This window comes from Lynx canadensis, chromosome B3 (genome assembly GCF_007474595.2).
Source record: "Lynx canadensis isolate LIC74 chromosome B3, mLynCan4.pri.v2, whole genome shotgun sequence".
In the NCBI taxonomy this organism is placed as follows: Eukaryota; Metazoa; Chordata; class Mammalia; order Carnivora; family Felidae; genus Lynx; species Lynx canadensis.
The window spans coordinates 84,799,490-84,818,246 of NC_044308.2; the positions used below are offsets into that span (position 1 = coordinate 84,799,490).

General features: G+C 35.9%; 1 protein-coding gene across 7 annotated transcripts in view; it reads right to left on the reverse strand.

Moving 5' to 3' along the window:
- RALGAPA1 (Ral GTPase activating protein catalytic subunit alpha 1) overlaps positions 1-18,757 on the reverse strand; it is a 274,567-nt gene that overhangs the window by 54,765 nt on the left and 201,045 nt on the right. For 6 of the 7 annotated variants that reach the window (XM_030318952.1, XM_032593697.1, XM_032593698.1 and 3 more), the window contains 2 exons: positions 13,609-13,732; positions 5,189-5,344 (listed from right to left, as the gene is read on the reverse strand). In XM_030318952.1, coding sequence (XP_030174812.1) covers positions 5,189-5,344; positions 13,609-13,732 — 280 coding nt within the window. Of the gene's footprint in view, positions 1-5,184; positions 5,345-13,608; positions 13,733-18,757 lie in introns of all 7 variants that reach the window. The other variant, XM_030318955.1, reaches the window with a different exon arrangement.

Sequence of the window (18,757 nt, forward strand, 5' to 3'; positions counted from 1 at the left end):
TTTATAACAGCCAAGATACAGAAGCAATCCAAGTATCCATCCACAGATGAATGGATAAAGAAGATGTGGTAATATATATACATTAGAACATTACTCATCCATAAAAACAAATGAGATCTTATCATCAGTGACAATTTGGATGGACCAAAAGGTATAATGCTAAGTGAAACATCAGTCAAAAAAAGACAAATACCAAATGATTTCATTCATGTGTGGAACATAAGAAAAAGAACAAACTAACAAAGAAAAAATGGACAAAGACAAAATCAGATTCTTTTTTTTTTTTTTTTCAACGTTTATTTATTTTTTTTGGGACAGAGAGAGACAGAGCATGAACGGGGGAGGGGCAGAGAGAGAGGGAGACACAGAATCGGAAGCAGGCTCCAGGCTCTGAGCCATCAGCCCAGAGCCCGACGCGGGGCTCGAACTCACGGACCGCGAGATCGTGACCTGGCTGAAGTCGGACGCTTAACCGACTGCGCCACCCAGGCGCCCCAAAATCAGATTCTTAAATACAGAGAAAGAAACCTGGTGGTTGCCAGAGGGGAGAAGGGTGGAAGGATAGGTGAAATAGATAAAAGAGATTAAGAGTACACTTATCAATAATAATAATGAGCACTGAGTAATGTACAGAACTGTTGAATCATTATACTGTACACCTAAAACTAATGTGACACTGTATGTGAATTATACTTTGGTGAAAAAGAAATTTCCAAACCCTAAAAATATTAAATAAAAAAAATTTTTAAAGGTGACAATGATAGATTATATTTTTTATCACAACAACAACAAAAACTTTCTGCAGGTGTGGATGAAACAAACTATTAGCGTTCAATGTTTAATCCCTCAAAATTCTCTAATAAATCCAGCACTTACAAATTTTACCATTTAATAATATAATTTTAATTAGAACTCAACCATTTAACAATTCTTAAATGATATAATCCTCTCCAAAATTAATTTTTTTATGATAATAAATTGTTAAACATGTTTCAGAAACTTCTTAAGTAATTAAGGACAAACCCTCATGACTATTTTGAAGAAAATAAGAAATCTTACTTATTTGACATTTCAACAAAGGTCACAGGAAAAAGATTATTTTATTTTATTTTATTTTATTTATTTTATTTTTTGTTCAATATATGAAATTTATTGTCAAATTGGTTTCCATACAACACCCAGTGCTCATCCCAAAAGGTGCCTTCCTCAATACCCAACACTCACCCTCCCCTCCCTCCCACCCCCCATCAGCCCTCAGTTTGTTCTCAGCTTTTCAACGTTTATTTATTTTTGGACAGAGAGAGACAGAGCATGAATGGGGGAGGGGCAGAGAGAGAGGGAGACACAGAACCGGAAACAGTCTCCAGGCTCTGAGCCATCAGCCCAGAGCCCGACGCGGGGCTCGAACTCACGGACTGCGAGATCGTGACCTGGCTGAAGTCGGACGCTTAACCGACTGCGCCACCCAGGCGCCCCTGTTCTCAGCTTTTAAGAGTCTCTTATGCTTTGGCTCTCTCCCACTCTAACCTCTTTCTTTTTTTTTTTCCTTCCCCTCCCCCATGGGTTCCTGTTAAGTTTCTCAGGATCCACATAAGAGTGAAACCATATGGTATCTGTCTTTCATATGGTATGGCTTATTTCACTTAGCATCACACTCTCCAGTTCCATCCACGTTGCTACAAAGGGCCATATTTCGTTCTTTCTCATTGCCATGTAGCACTCCATTGTGTATATAAACCACAATTTCTTTATCCATTCATCAGTTGATGGACATTTAGGCTCTTTCCACAATTTGGCTATTGTTGAGAGTGCTGCTATAAACATTGGGGTACATGTGCCCCTATGCCTCAGTACTCCTGTATCCCTTGGGTAAATTCCTAGCAGTGCTATTGCTGGGTCATAGGGTAGGTCTATTTTTAATTTTCTGAGGAACCTCCACACTGCTTTCCAGAGCGGCTGCACCAATTTGCATTCCCACCAACAGTGCAAGAGGGTTCCCGTTTCTCCACATCCTCTCCAGCATCTATAGTCTCCTGATTTGTTCATTTTGGCCACTCTGACTGGCGTGAGGTGATATCTGAGTGTGGTTTTGATTTGTATTTCCCTGATAAGGAGCAATGTTGAGCATCTTTTCATGTGCCTGTTGGCCATCTGGATGTCTTCTTTAGAGAAGTGTCTATTCATGTTTTCTGCCCATTTCTTCACTGGGTTATTTGTTTTTCGGGTGTGGAGTTTGGTGAGCTCTTTATAGATTTTGGATACTAGCCCTTTGTCTGATATGTCACTTGCAAATATCTTTTCCCATTCCGTTGGTTGCTTTTTAGTTTTGTTGGTTGTTTACTTTGCTGCACAGAAGCTTTTTATCTTCATAAGGTCCCAGTAATTCATTTTTGCTTTTAATTCCCTTGCCTTTGGGGATGTGTCGAGTAAGAGATTGCTACGGCTGAGGTCAGAGAGGTCTTTTCCTGCTTTCTCCTCTAGGGTTTTGATGGTTTCCTGTCTCACATTCAGGTCCTTTATCCATTTTGAGTTTATTTTTGTGAATGGTGAGAGAAAGTGGTCTAGTTTCAACCTTCTGTATGTTGCTGTCCAGTTCTCCCAGCACCATTTGTTAAAGAGACTGTCTTTTTTCCATTGGGTGTTCTTTCCTGCTTTGTCAAAGATGAGTTGGCCATACGTTTGTGGGTCTAGTTCTGTGGTTTCTATTCTATTCCATTGGTCTATGTGTCTGTTTTTGTGCCAATACCATGCTGTCTTGATGATTACAGCTTTGTGGTAGAGGCTAAAGTCTGGGATTGTGATGCCTCCTGCTTTGGTCTTTTTCTTCAAAATTACTTTGGCTATTCGGGGCCTTGTGTGTTTCCATATGAATTTTAGAATTGCTTGTTCTAGTTTCGAGAAGAATGCTGGTGCAATTTTGATTGGGATTGCATTGAATGTGTAGATAGCTTTGGGTAGTATTGACATTTTGACAATATTTATTCTTCCAATCCATGAGCAGGGAATGTCTTTCCATTTCTTTATATCTTCTTCAATTACCTTCATAAGCTTTCTATAGTTTTCAGCATACAGATCTGTTACATCTTTGGTTAGATTTATTCCTAGGTATTTTATGCTTCTTGGTGCAATTGTGAATGGGATCAGTTTCTTTATTTGTCTTTCTGTTGCTTCATTGTTAGTGTATAACAATGCAACTGATTTCTGTACATTGATTTTGTATCCTGCAACTTTGCTGAATTCATGTATCAGTTCTAGCAGACTTTTGGTGGAGTCTATCGGATTTTCCATGTATAATATCATGTCATCTGCAAAAAGCGAAAGCTTGACTTCATCTTTGCCAATTTTGATGCCTTTGATTTCCTTTTGTTGTCTGATTGCTGATGCTAGAACTTCCAACACTATGTTAAACAACAGCGGTGAGAGTGGGCATCCGTGCTGTGTTCCTGATCTCAGGGAAAAAGCTCTCAGTTTTTCCCCATTGAGGATGATGTTAGCTGTGGGCTTTTCATAAATGGCTTTTATGATGTTTAAGTATGTTCCTTCTATCCCAACTTTCTCAAGGGTTTTTATTAAGAAAGGGTGCTGGATTTTGTCAAAGGCTTTTTCTGCATCGATTGACAGGATCATATGGGTCTTATCTTTTCTTTTATTAATGTGATGTATCACATTGATTGATTTGCGAATGTTGATCCAGCCCTGCATCCCAGGAATGAATCCCACTTGATCATGGTGAATAATTCTTTTTATATGCTGTTGAATTCGATTTGCTAGTATCTTATTGAGAATTTTTGCATCACAGGAAAAAGATTTTAAGTACCACATAATTATCATGCTTAATATAGTGAAGTAAAAATATCCTGACATAATTTTCTTTAAAAAATAAAAAAAGCTTTTTAACAAAAAATGATGTACTTTGTTCTGTTCTTGTGTTTGCAATCTAAGATACTATTAATTTTAGACTTTAGAAATTGTATATGGAGCCCTGAAAATGATAATGATAAATATGAGTCATGGGCAAGTTCTTAATGATTAAAATGATCTTTTTGCACTATACTCATAATTGTCTCTAGGTGTGACTTATTTTCATAGAGATTTAACATGAGTTGATGGAAGAAAGTGCTTAATTGAAGTTTTAATGAAGTTTTATACTCCAATCCAACTCTTTACCATCTTCTTGTCGGTATTCATGGTTCATTTTCTATTTCTAAAAACTACAGAACAAGAAATTCTATACTACTAAGTACTACTCATTGCAATCTAATTAGCATCCATATATAATTATCAACCATTAGTCATTTAGTAGGCAATTTCCAATAGTATTCTAAACTGTAAACAGAAAGCATCAAGGGTATTAAATCAATCTTACCAAATATTTGCGAGCAGTTCTGAAGTTCCTTTACAAAAGAGCAGGAGAATAATCATTTTCACAGTTTATTAATAAAGCATAAAGAGTTTTGATATCAGGCAGAAGAGTATCAAGTAAAATGATCAATGATATTAAGTTAGCAGTTTTTAATAAATTGAAGGAGAAGGAGGAAGAGAAGGTAAAGAAATGTTGGACAAGGTAAGGTTTTACTCTTAAAAATATTTCTCCCTAAGAAAACCAAACATGGACTGAATATATACAACTGTGCTAGAACAACTTTTGAATGCCAGTGCCAGCCACAGAAAAATGGTAGTGTAGGTTTTAAAAGATGTGGGCCATCAAAACCATTCCATCATATCTCTCATAAATTCTAAGGCAGTAAAATGTTTTTCATAATTAATGAAGGCTTACTTTATTTGCTCTGTTAGTTTTAGTTAAAACTTGTGATAAAGTATGTTATATTTTAAGTGCTTTGTAATAATTTATCTATATTTTTTGCTCTCATTCAGTGTAACAGTTATATCTATCCATGTATGAAAAGACTTGAAATACAATTTCACCAATTTGAACATATAAAGAAGTTTTCTCAATTTGTCATATCCCCATTTTCTTGAAGACAAATCCTTTGTTAAGGCAATTAACTTTCAATGTTATTGTTAAAGAAAACAGCATTTGCTTTACAACAATCCTGTTTCTGAAGACAGCATTAGGGGAAGAGTGTGGAGTACTCAGAAACAGTGCTTGATCAGTTAGATTACTTACATATTTTATATATTTATTTTCTTAATTACTAGGATTTCAATGTTTTTTCTCAGCACTTACTTTTTTGGTCAAAGAGTCATCAGTATCAGAAGGCATTCTTGTTGATACATGAAATATTACTTCTACTGTGGAGGTAGCAAAATACGGTGTGGTCAATCCAGTGCTTTTGTTTTTTTGTAGTCCTCCCATGAAACCACAGTGGTTTGTAAGATTGACCTGGGAGCAATGAAGAGACACATAATATTAGTCAACTAAACAAAACTCAAGAACTTACTATTGAAAAAGACTCAAATTTCTCAATTTGCAAAAATATATGGAGAACAAGCCTTTTGCATGTTCTCAACTAATGCTTGATCCAGAATTATTAGTTAGAGCTGCTCTGTTCACACTGGTACTTTTTCTTAGGTATTTGAGGATGCCTAATTAGTAGGAGTTAATTAGGAAAGAAATCAACTGCTGTGCACTATGCATCTTTTGTTAGGCTACTAGGTGTTAATGCTAAATTGTGAAGGCTATGGGAGGACACCAAGGCCAGAGAGAAAAATCAAGTGGCAAAAACCAAGACTGGAAAGTTAAAACAATAATGTCACTTTGATAAGATGATTAATTAGATATGTCATATTTACACATTGAAACTGGTTTCTTAATTATCAGTACCTATCACACAGCTCAGAACAAAAATACAAAAATGCAGAACTGCACTTCTCATGCATTAAAAAAGTACAAATTAATCTGTGCAGATTTTTGCACATATTTTTTTCCTGAGTATAAATAAAAGACATGCTAATATCAGGGTCACTGCATTGAGTGATATTCTTTGGACTCGTGTGATACACAAAGCCAGCAACTTGTCTTGTCTTACTGAAAATTAAAGAAATACTAGAAAGGAAAAAGAAACACAAAAGAAAAAAGAAACTTAAACACTGCTTGCATCTCTTCACTCGGAGAAACCACTTTATATGTATATTTTTAAAAAATAAAATCTGAAATATGGATGGACCTAGAGGGTATAATGCGAAGTAAAATAGTCAGTTTATGATTTCACTCATATGCGGAATTTAAAAGAACAGATGAGCAAAGAGAAAAAGGAACAAACAAAAAAGCAGACTCTTAAATATAGAAAACTGGTGGTTGCCAGAGGGAAGGGGGGGGGCGGCGTGGGTGAAATAGATAAAGGGAATTGAGTATACTTATTGTGATGAGCATTGAGTAATGTATACAATTATTGGATCATTATACTGTACACTTGAAAGTAACATAACAGTATGTTAATTATACTTCAATAAAAATTAAAATAAAAAAAAATCCAAGTAACTGATAAAGTGAATTATAAAAACCAATCTTTGTACCATGTAAACTAAACATGTCTCAACTATCAATATCAGTTACAATGGCTGAACATATGAAAAATTAGTTTTTACACCACTACAAGATTGCCTCATCACTTATAAAATTTAAAAAAAAAATTGGCTCAGTAATACATTCATATAATTAAAAACTCAAAAATATACCAAAATTCTTCCTTTGATAGCTCTTGTGTATAGCTACTCAGTTCCCCTTCCAGAAAGCAGTTTATTAAATATCCTTCCAAAAACGTTCTCTGTATATACAATTAAATTCTTATATGTATGTGTGTATACACACACACAGCACACACATATAATGTTTGGCACCTTGCTTTTTTTTTGCACTTAAAATACCCTGAAAAGTACTCATTAGTAAGTAAAGAGCTTCCTCATTTGTTTTGTTTTCATGGCTTCACAGAAGTTTATTTTCTTGATGTATAATAATTTAACTAGTCCCCTACTTGAAGGATATTTAGGCTGTTTCCAGTCTTTGCTATTATAGTCAATGCTGCAGTGAATAACACAGAATACATGTCATGTTGCATTTGTGAAAGTAGATCTGTAGGACAAATAATTAAAAGTGGAACTGTAAGTCAAAGGGCATATGCACTTTTAATATGAAGCTCACTACCAAATAGCTCTCTACAGATGTCACCAATAGTGAATACGAATACCTGTTTCCCTCATGGCCTCTCAAATATATTATCAAACTTTATGATCTTTGTTAATTATGATAGGTGAAAAATAGCATATAAGTGCAGACCTTTTGTTTGTTTTAGTGAACAGGTTATTTATCTTCAGGTCAATTCTCTGATCATGTCATGGAGAAAAAGTCTCATTTTAGTGTTCCTTTGCTCTAAACACTTTTGTAATACTTGATGGTCTCTATGTTTTTAATTAAAATTTTTATCTAGAGATAACTGTAGATTCACAAGAAGTGTTATGTGACTTGTACCAGATTCCTCCAATGCAAAACTGTATTATAACCAGGATACTGGCATTGATACGATTAAGAAACAACATTTTCATCACAAGGATCCTCACTTCCCTCTTAACCTACCCCCTCAAACCCTGGCAATCAGTAATCTGTTTTTCACACTAAAATGGTCATTTCAAGAATGCCATATAGGGGTGCCTGGATGGCTCAGTCAGTTAAGCGTCCAACCCCAGCTCAGGTCATGATTTTGCAGTCTGTGAGTTTGAGCTCTACATCGGGCTCTGTGCTGACAGCGCAGAGCTTGGAGCCTGCTTTAGATTCTGTGTCTCCCTCTCTCTCTTCCCCTCCCCTGCTTGCGCTCTCTCAAAAACAAATAAACATTAAAAAAAATTTTTTTTAAAGACATCAGACAGTGAAATAATTTTTTAATTATTTTATTTTTTCTATAAATGTTTTTATTTATTTTTGAGAGAGTGTGAGCAAGAAAGGGGCGGGGGGGGGGGTGGACAGAGGATATGAAGCAGGCTCTGCACTGACAACAGCAAGCTCAATGTGGGGCTTGAGCTCACGAACCATGAGATCATGACCTGACCTGAAGTCGGACACTCAACCAACTGAGCCACCCAGGCACCTCAGACAGTGAAATAATTTTTGTATCAACCATCAAACATAACTATGAAAACATCAGAGGGGAAGTAAAGCCTAGTGTATTTACCCATATTTTTTCTTGCCACACTCTTTCTTTCTGGTGTTCCAAGGTTCTGTCACTTCCTTTCTGTTAATAGAATGTCTTTTAGTTCTTCTTTTAGGGTAGGTCTGCTGGCAACAAGTTCTCTAAGTTTTCCTTCATCTGAGAATGTTTTGCTTTATTCCTTTACTAGCTATATGATTCTGGTTGACAGCATTTTTTTCATTTAGCACTTGAAAAATATTGTCACTTTTTTCTGATGAGAAATTCATTATTATTCTAATTGTTTTCCCCTTATAGACAAGGAACAAATTTTCTCCGGATGCTTTTGACATTTTTTTGAGACTTCTTATTTTTCAGAAATTTAATTATGATGTGTCTTAGTATGGATTCCTTTAGATTTATCCTGTTTGGGTTTCACCCAGCTTCTTCAATCTGTAGCTTTATTAGCTTTATTTCTCCTGCCAAATTTAGGAAGTTTTCAACATTATCTCTTCAAGTAATTTTCAGACTCAACCTCTTTCTCGTCTCCCTCAGATAACAGGAATGTTAAATCTTTTGTCATAGTCTCATAGGTCTCTGATACTTTGTTCATTGTCCTTAAATCTATTCTCTCTCTTGGGCACCTATGTAGCTCAGTCGGTTGAGTGTCCAATTCTTGATTTTGGCTCAGGTAATGATCCCAGGGTCATGGGATCGAGCCTTGTGTCAGGATCTGTGCTAAGCATAGAGCCTGCTTGAGATTCTCTCTTTCTCTCTCCCCACCCCTACCTTCCTTCTGCCTTTGCCCCTTTGTCCACACAATGTGCTCTTGCTCTCTCTCTTAAAAAAAAAAAAAGTCTAGGGGCGCCTGGGTGGCTCAGTCGGTTAAGCATCCGACTTCGGCTCAGGTCATGATCTCACAGTCTGTGGGTTCGAGCCCCGCATCGGGCTCTGTGCTGACAGCTCAGAGCCTGGAGCCTGCTTCAGATTCTGTGTCTCCCTCTTTCTCTGACCCTCCCTGTTCGTGCTCTCTCTCTGTCTCAAAAATAAATAAATGTTAAAAAAAAAAAAGTCTATTCTCTCTCTGCTGTTCACATTTTTACTGTTTTATCTTCCAGTTTATTGATTCTTCTGTACCCCCATATCTATCTGACTCTGTTGCTGCGCCCATCTACTGAGCTTTTTATTTCAGTAATGAAATTTTCAGTTCTAAAATTTCCATGTAGTTCTTTCTTGTATCTTCCTTTTTTTTTTTTTTTATTACTGAGACTTCCTATTTTTCATTTATTTCAATTGTGTTCTTCACTGCTTGTGAAGGCATTTATATTATGGTTATCCCAAAATCTTTGTCACTTGGTGTTGGTATCTACTGTCCTCTTTTCATTCAGTTTGAGGCCTCTCTGGGTCCTGGTATGATTTTTGATCAAAGACTAGACATTTTCATGTTATGAGACTATACATCCTATTTAATCCTCCTGTCTTAGTTGGCTGTTTTGTGACACAGCTCTGTCAAAGAAGTGAGGTGGTTACTGTCTCACTATAGTTAGATGGAGGTTCCCCACTTAACTTCTGCTGACACCTGCAGAAGGGAGATCTTCATTACTGTTAGGTGGAGGCAGGAGTTCTGGTTTCCTATGTCGTATCCACTGAGACAAGGTTAGTCCTTAGTTAGTAGGGTTAGTCTCATTACTGCTGGATGATGGTGAAAGGCCTACTTTTCCACCAGGCTTCCTGTGATCTACCCAGGGAGGAGGCAGGGTAACTCATTATGCTGGAGATTCCAGGTTCCTCATGTAGTCTCCACTAACCTTGTGGTGTGGAGTCTCATGAGGGTGAAAGTCTAGGCTCCCTAACTGACCTTTGTTGTCAGAAATGGAGATGGAAGTCAAAGTATTTACTTTGGTTGTTGGAGTTTGGTTGGTGTTTGGTTGGAGTAGAGCAGTTACTGTCTAAATATTTTCTTTCTCTAGACTGCCCCTTTCCTGATCCGTTGGCTAGAAAGAGTGGGCTTTTGTTGGGATTCTTTTGGTCAACGCTTGTTGATGTTTCTAGGTTGCTGGCTATTTCAGATTCAAGTTGGAGATATATGAGACAAAAAGAAAACCTTGAGAACCCATCATGATGTCATTCCTTGGTCCTGAGTTGGTCTGTCTTCTTCTCATCGCCTTTCAGAGTCTTTTAATATTTGTTTTATATGTAATGTCCAAAGTTTTTGTTACACTTAGTGTGAAGAGTAAGCAGAGTATGCCTCTTGATCTTCTTAAAAGTGAAAGTTTCCACTGTACAACTCAATGCACGTTAATATATTCACAGGTAAGTGCAATCATCACCACAGTCAATCTCAGAACATTTTCATCACTTCAAAAAGAAACCCTGTACTCTTTAGCTATCACCCTGATCTTCCCTCATCCTTCCAACTAGTCTGAAGCAACCACAAACCTATTTTCTGTACGTGTGTGTGTGTGTGTGTGTGTGTGTGTGTGTGTATGTTGCATATAAACGGATCATAACACCTGGTCTTTGTGACTGGTTTGTTTCATTTAACATAATATTTTCATTTTCAAGGTACATCCACACTGGAGCACACGTCAAGATTTCACTCCTCTTCATGGCTAAATAATATTCCATTATAGTAATATACCACATTTTATCCATTCACCCATTGATGGACATTTGGGTTTTTTCCACCTTTTGGCTATTGTGAAAAATGCTACTATGAACATTCATGTACAAGTTTTTGTCTATATATACAATTCCATTTGTCTTAGATACCTATCTAAGAGTGGAATTTCTGATACGGTAATTCAGTGTTCTACTATTTGATGAGCTTCCAGATTGTTTTCCACAGCAGTTGCACTATTTCACATTCCTAATAGCAGTGTAAGAGGGTTCAGATTGTGGTGAATCCTGCCCTACAGTTGTTAGTATTTGACTTTTTGATCCTAGCTATCTTAATGGGTGTGAAGTAGTTTTTTTCTGTGGCTTTGATTTGCATTTTTCTGATAATGATGTTGAGCATCTTTTCATGAGCCTCCTGGCTATCTGCATATCTTATTAAGAGAAATGTTTATTCAGGTCCTAATTTTTTAATTGGGTTGTTTTCTAATTATTGATTTGTAGGAGTTCTTTGTATATCTTAGATAGAAGTCCCTTATCACATATATGATTTCAGTTTTCTCAAATTCTGTGGGTTGTCTTTTCACATTATTTATGATGCCCTTTGAAGCATCAAAGTTTAAAGTCTGAAGTCCAATTTATTTATTTTTCCTTTGTTGCTCATGTTTTTAGTGTCATATCTAAAAATCCCTTTTATTTGTCAATTATACCTCTATAAAGCAAGGAAAAAAAAGCCTTATCCAAATCCAAGGTCATGAATATTTACCTCATGTTGTCTTTTAAGAGTTTCATACTTTTAGCTTTTACAATTAGGTTTTTGACCCTTTTTGAGTTAATTTTTGTATATAGTGTGAGGTAATAGTCCAACTTTATTCTTTTGCATGTGGCTTTCCAGTTTGTTCTGGCACCATTTGTTGAAAAGACTATTCTTTCTCCACTGGATGGTGCTGTCACTTGTTAAAAATCAGTTGACCATAGATATATGAGTTTAGTTCTAGAATCTTAATTCTTTTCCATTGATCAATATGTCTATTTTTGGTGCACTGCCATACTGTTTGATTACTATTGCTTGTATTAAGTTTTGAAATAAGGAAATGTGAGTACTGCTAATTTGTTCTTTTCCAAATGTCTCTTGCTTTTACTAATATGTTTGTTTTTTTTTTAACAGAAAATTTATTTAGAGTGTTTATACTTTCTGAAGCACTTTCACATAACTAATCTCAACTGAACTTCCCATATCTATTGCCTAAAATAGATTACCTTGACAAATACGCAAACAGGAACAGAGACCCCAAGTAACTCAAAGTGAAATAACATGTAAGGTAAGCCATAAAAATATATACCGAAAGCTAAAGGCTTATGTATCGGACACTGTACAAGGCACTGGGATGTCTTTTAAAAGGAAAAATCAGAGGCGGCTAGGTGGCTCAGTTGGTTAAGCGTCCGACTCTTGATTTAGGCTTAGGTCATGATTTAATGGTTTGTGAGTTCAAGCCCCTCCTAACTGTGCACCACCAGTGCAGAGCCTGCTTAGGATTCTCTCACTCTCTCTCTGCCCCTCCCCTGCTCGTTCACTCTCAAAATAAATAAATAAACTTAAAAAAAAAAATGAAGGTTAGTTTAACAACAAGAAACAAAGGAAAGTTCAATGAGATCAAAGTGCTTTTCCTCTAGGAGGAGCTTATAGTCTAGTGCAGTGGTCTTCAACAATTTTGCTCATGTACTATAAGAATTTTAAGAAACTATGTATTAAACTGACAACTATAATGAAAATTTTCATCATTAGTTTAAACTACTACAAAAGATATAATTTCTAGTGTACTGTATGTCACACGTATATGCTTTTAATATATTTTCATCAAAATTGTAGAGCTACTGATTTGGCTGATATATATAAAATGCCTGCTATTAATGACAAATCGATCAGCCAGCATCGAATTCCCTTTCTGATAGAAAATGTCTGACACTTCCTGTGTCAATTTGGGTAAACATATTAATCCAAATTTCTATGACAAATACCTCCCTTCTGAGTTAACAATTCTAAGATAGACAGATTTGGTACAGGAACCTTGACATGAGCAGGTTGCCAGGATAACATGAAGTGCAGTGCCTTTCAACATTTGTTGATTTGCTGTCAGAGACTCTCTCAGAACATGCCTTCTTGAATGAACTTTTTTTTTTGGCATCAAACATTTTGGGGCAATGTAGGACTTGAATGAGTGTGTGGTATGCCTTTCTTTTACAAAGTTGAAGAACTGAAAAGGTGAGGCAAGTGACTGCAGAAAGGTTTTCAGGCATTAATTTCAGTAAAGTTGAGGAACTAGAAATTAATCTCCTCTAAACTAGCCTAAAAGCCTTGGTACAGCACTAAAGATATTCATATCTTAGTTTGAAGATCACTTGTCTAGTGGTCACAGCTGTGAGGAAAATCCAGCTCTCCTAAACCTATGACTTCAGTGCTCTCTAACAATATACTGACTCATTAAAAAAAGCCAACAACCTTCCTTTCAAGGTCTGAACTGCTTCTGTCTTTGCAGATGGGAAATAAAGCAGAAACAGTAACAAACCCATCGTTAAGTTGTTGAGTCTCCTAAAATAATTCTAAAATAAGCTAGAAAGCAAAAGAAAACCACTGCCTCCAAATAAAAATACAATGATATTTGGTATAATTTAAAAACAATACCTCCCAATCGGGGTGCTTAGGAGGTTCAGTCGGTTCAGTGTCCAACTCTGGATTTCAGCTCTGGTTGTGACCTCATGGTTCCTGAGTTTGAACACTGCGTTGGGCTTTGCGCTGATAGTGCGGAAACTGTTTGGGATTCTCTCTCTCTCTCTCTGTCCCTCCCCCACTTGCGATCTTTCTCAAAAATAAGCAAACATAAAAAAAAAAAAAAAGAAATAAAAACAATACCTCCCAACCAAGACCGGCTACAAAATCTTCATATGCTTGACTTCCACCTGTATTGGTGAGAATGGAATGTTTGTCTTCTTGTCCTTCAGCAACATAAAACACTGCGATCTTGTGAGTCTCTCGACTGTAAAATAAAAGATTATACCATTCATTTAATCATTAATTTATCTATTCACTCATCCAATAATTAAGTTCAATGTACAAAGTATGTGGCAATAAAAAGAGGAAAATGAATTAAATCTTATAACCTACAGAGGAAGATATGTAATTGTAAGTAAAAAATTAGGAAAGTTATAAACTTGCCAGTGGAATAAAAGAAAGGTATGATTACTTCCGACTGGAGAAACAGAGACACTTAAAGGAAAGAGTAATGCTAAGTTTGGTGAAGGCAAGTGAGATCTGACAAATGAAGAGGAGAAAAGAGTTATCAGGAAAGACATGTGTGAATGCATGAAGCACCTAAAGAATTATCTACTGTACAATGTAGATGAATCCCAGAGTTAAATGGATGTGTTTTAGAAATAAAACTAAGTATAGCAGTAGAAATATGAGTGAGAAATGATCCATTTCTTCAAAGTACAAAATAAGAAATTTATACACAAATATTATAGAACCATATGGAATAACTGACAAGGTCTTGGACATTTTTTTAAGGTCTCCCTCAAATTAAAACTGCTCATAAAAACAAATTTCTTGAGTGACATTTGGCCTTCCAAGTTAACTAGGGCATACTACATTCGGTCTAGGGTGATTTAACAATGCATGGACTAATGAACTTTATGATCAGAGGTAATGTTTTCACTACTATAGTATGTAGGAATTAAAAAGGAAACAAACAAACCTAAGAAAGGTTAGTCAGACAACTAGATTTTCCTACACATTTTGAAGGAGCTATAAGGTCATGAATGTGGGTTTCAACATCAGCAACTTAAAATCAGGAACGAAGATATTTTAGCTGCTTTCACTGATAGCAATATTTCACTTTATGTGGTGAACACTTAGAAGATTTTCGGTGTATTTAGTGTACTGGCGGGATAATCTAACCCAAGGAATAAAATATAATTTTGGGGGGGAGGGGGACAACTTCCAGAATTATAGAGTAAGAATCTCAGTGGACCCTTTCCCAGTCAAAATAATAATCTCAGTGATGAGGATGATTTTTTAAAAATCACTTAAAGTCTCTTAATATTGTCTTAAGGGCATATAGCAAATGGCGAAACATACATTTAAGAAAATCTACCAAATCTGGTAAAAACAGAGTGAATCTTTGGCATCTGAGCCATGACTGCTCCCTTATGCTACCCCTTTACTTCCATATTACAGCTTTACCCTGGGCATTGTACTTAGGCCAAGATAAGGGTTCCTCATCCCCTCCAGGTCCCAGACTGGAAATATGGTCTCACCCTGGGAGCAGTAGTCTGCTGGCTGTGTTTCTCTCCCGTCCAGTTCCATGCTGCATAAACTATTCCAGGCAGCTATGGCCTCTCTTACAACAGAAATTCTAGGTGCAAAAGGCTGAGTCTGTTCCAATTTTCCCACCCTAGCTTATCAGTGGGATAAAGGTTTCACACTGATAGGGGAAAGAAAGGTAGGAAGATGAAGAACTGCCAATCCCTCCCCAAGTGTCCACTTATAGAGGTAGGTTATTACTCTAGGAAAAGTTGGTCCTTGACTGCAGCTCAGGTATAATACAGTGGCAGAGTACTGCCACTACATGTGTTCTGATCAGGGTGAAGGGCAGATCATATGGACAAAGAGCTTAAGTAGCAGCTCTGGCTGAGGGGAATGATTTTATTTTGAAACAAAACTCCATGCCTATGGGTATTGTCAAAAACAAGAAAAAGCACGGTGGAAAAAAGCAATTAAGAGAAGTAGCACCTCCAGACACAAGTAAAAGAGCAGAGCAGCCAAGAGAGAAAGAGAAGTAGAAAGAGACAGCCAAGAAGAACCCTCTTGAGAACACAGTCAAGTCTAGGGGTCAAGAAACCTGTGTACATGTACTAACTGGAACCCACACAAGAGCAATCAGAGTAAGATGCAGGACAGATAGGAAAGCATTCCCCAACCCACACAGACTTACCAACACAAAGTTAAGCCTCATAGTACTCTACTTAAACTCAGGGTCAACTCCTAGGAAGCCACAACTTAAAAACAACATCCAGTCAATGACTGTGCATATCCAAGGCCGTACTCTCTTTGGAGCAACCAGAGAGCAAACCTCCAAGGTACTAGTCTCTGGGTGAACATGGGATTAAAAATATAAACACTCTGACTATGACAGCAACCTCTAAGCCACACATACATCCACAATAAACAACAAAAAACTAACTGGTGAAGGGGGCCAAAGTAGAAACTTAAATATTAGATTATGTCAGCCCAGGGAGAACCCATGGTAGCCCTGCTAAAAGATAAAAAACTTTAAAAAATTTTTTGAGCAGGGAGATCTGAGGCTGCACATTGTGGGGAAATAGACTTTGCAGGATTAGTTTAGCCCCATCATTAGAAAATAAATGATCAAGTAAACAACCACCACTACCAATACACTTTTGATTCAAAGACACAAATAATGTTGAAAGCAAAATAAATGGAAAAAGATACCATGCAAACAGTAACCAAGAAATCTGGGGTGGCTATAGTTAATATTAGACTTTAAAACAAAAAATGTCAGTGATAAAGAGACATTTCCTAATGTTAAAAGGTCAACCTACTAAGAAGATATAAAATTAACACACATGTACTCACACAGAGCTTCAAAATGAATGAAACAAAAACAGAATTGGAGACAGAAACAAGACACTTCTACAATCGTAGTTGAAGACTTCAATACCCTACTTTCAATATTAGACAAAGAAAAGGGTATCAACAGGAAAACAGAAGACTTGAACAACACTATAAACCAACTAGACCTAAAAGGACATCTATAGAACACTCCAGAAAGTGGAGAAACACATTCTTCTAGCAGAAAACACATTCTTCTCAAGAATACAAGAACGTCCTTCAGGCCAGATCATTTGGCAATTAAAAAGCCTCAATAAATTTGAAAAGACTGAAATTATGCAAAGTATATTTTCTAATCACAATGGAATGAAATTAGAAATCGATAAAAGAAAAAAAACTTTGGGAATTTCACATACACGTAGAAATGAAACAATGTACTCCTAAATAACTGAAAGAATAAATGTCAAGGGAAATAAGAAAATACTTAGAGATGATGAAAATGAAAACATAACATACCAAAAGTGATGGCATGCAGGTAAAACAGTGCTCATTGGTAAATTTATAGATGTAAATGCTTGTATTAAAAAAAGATGGGGTGCCTGGGTGGCTCAGTTGGTTAAGCGTCTGACTCTTGATTGATTTCGGCTCAAGTCATGATCTCAAGGTTTGTGAATTCGAGCCCCACATGGGGCTCTGCACTGACAGTGTGGAGCCTGTTTGGGATTCTCTCTCTCGCTCTCTTTCTGACCCTCCCCTGCTCATGCTCTCTCAATCTCCCTCTCAAAATAAATAACTTAAAAAAAAAAAAGATGGAAAGATCTTGCATCAATAACTAAACTTTCTACCTTAAAAAACTAGAAGAAGAGCAACTAAAATCAAAGCAGGTACAGGAAGGAATTAATAAAAACTAGAGTGGAAAGAAAATGAAATGGAACAGAAAAACAACAGAGAAAAAAATCAACAAAACCAAAAATTGGTTGAGATAATAAAAAAAAAAATTGAACCTTATAGCTAGACTGAACAAGAAAACAAGAAGAATCAAATTACTAAAATCAGAAACTAAAGAGATATCATTATACATGTTACAGAAATAAAAAAGATTATAAGGCAACTATGAACAATATTAATTTATGCCAACAAATTAGATAACTTAGATTAAATGGAAAAATACCTAGAGACACAAATTACTAAATTCAACTCAAAAGGAAACAGAACACCTGAGTAGATCAATAACAAAGAGAATCAATTAATAATATGACTGCAAAGGAATAAATAAAACTACATCCACTTGCAGATGAGATGATTTTGTATACAGAAAGGAATCTACTAAAAAGTTTTTAGAGCTATTAAATGAGTTCAGGATACAATACCCACATGTAAAAATCAAGTATTTGTATATACCAACAATGAACAATCAGAAAACAAACATAAGAAAATTCCTTTTATAAAGCCATGTCACTAAAACTAATGAATTACTTAGGTAAATAGGTACAAAAGTACTTAACAAAAAGTTAAGCATAAAACTTATACTCTGAAAACAGAAGTTCAAAACTTATACTCTGAAAAATCACAAAACATTGTCAAACAAAATTAAAGATCTTTAAAAAAAATTTCACACTCATGGACGGAAAGACTTAATATTGTTAAGATAGTACCCTCAAACTGATCGACAAACTTAATGTAATCCCTATCAAAATACCCGCTGCTGTTTTTGTAAAAATTGACAAGCTCAGTCTAAAATTCATAGGAAGATATAAAAGATCTGGAATGGCCACAACTATCTTGAAAAAAAAAAAAGACAAAGTTGGAGGACTCATAATCCCAATTTAAAAACTTGCTACATTGCAGCAGCAATCAATGCACTGTGATAGTGTCATAAGAAGTGACAAACAGGTCTATATGGAACAGAATCTTTGGTCCAGAAATAAACCTTTATATTCACTGTCAATTGCTTTTTGACAACAGTACCAAGACAATTCAATGGGAAAAGAAGAGTCTTGTCAACAAACAGTGCTGGGGCAAATGGATATCCACAAGCAGAAGAATGAAGTTGAATTCTTACCTCACAACTTCTGATCTTACACCAAAAACAACAATCAAAATGAACCATAGATCTTAATATAAGGTCTAAAACTGTAAAAGTCTTATAAAAATGTTTATATAATTATAAATGTCCATGTAAAAAATGTGTCTATGAATATTCATGGCATCATTATTATTAACACCTAAAAAGTGAAACCAATCCAAATGTCCATCGACTGATGAATGAATAAACAGAAATGTAGTATACTCATATAATGAAATATTATTCAGCAATAAAAAAAATCAAGTGCTGAGATATACTTGCAATATGGAATAACTTTGAAAACACTGTGCTAAGAAGCCTGCCACAAAAGACTATATACTGTTTGACTCCTTTTGTAGGATATGC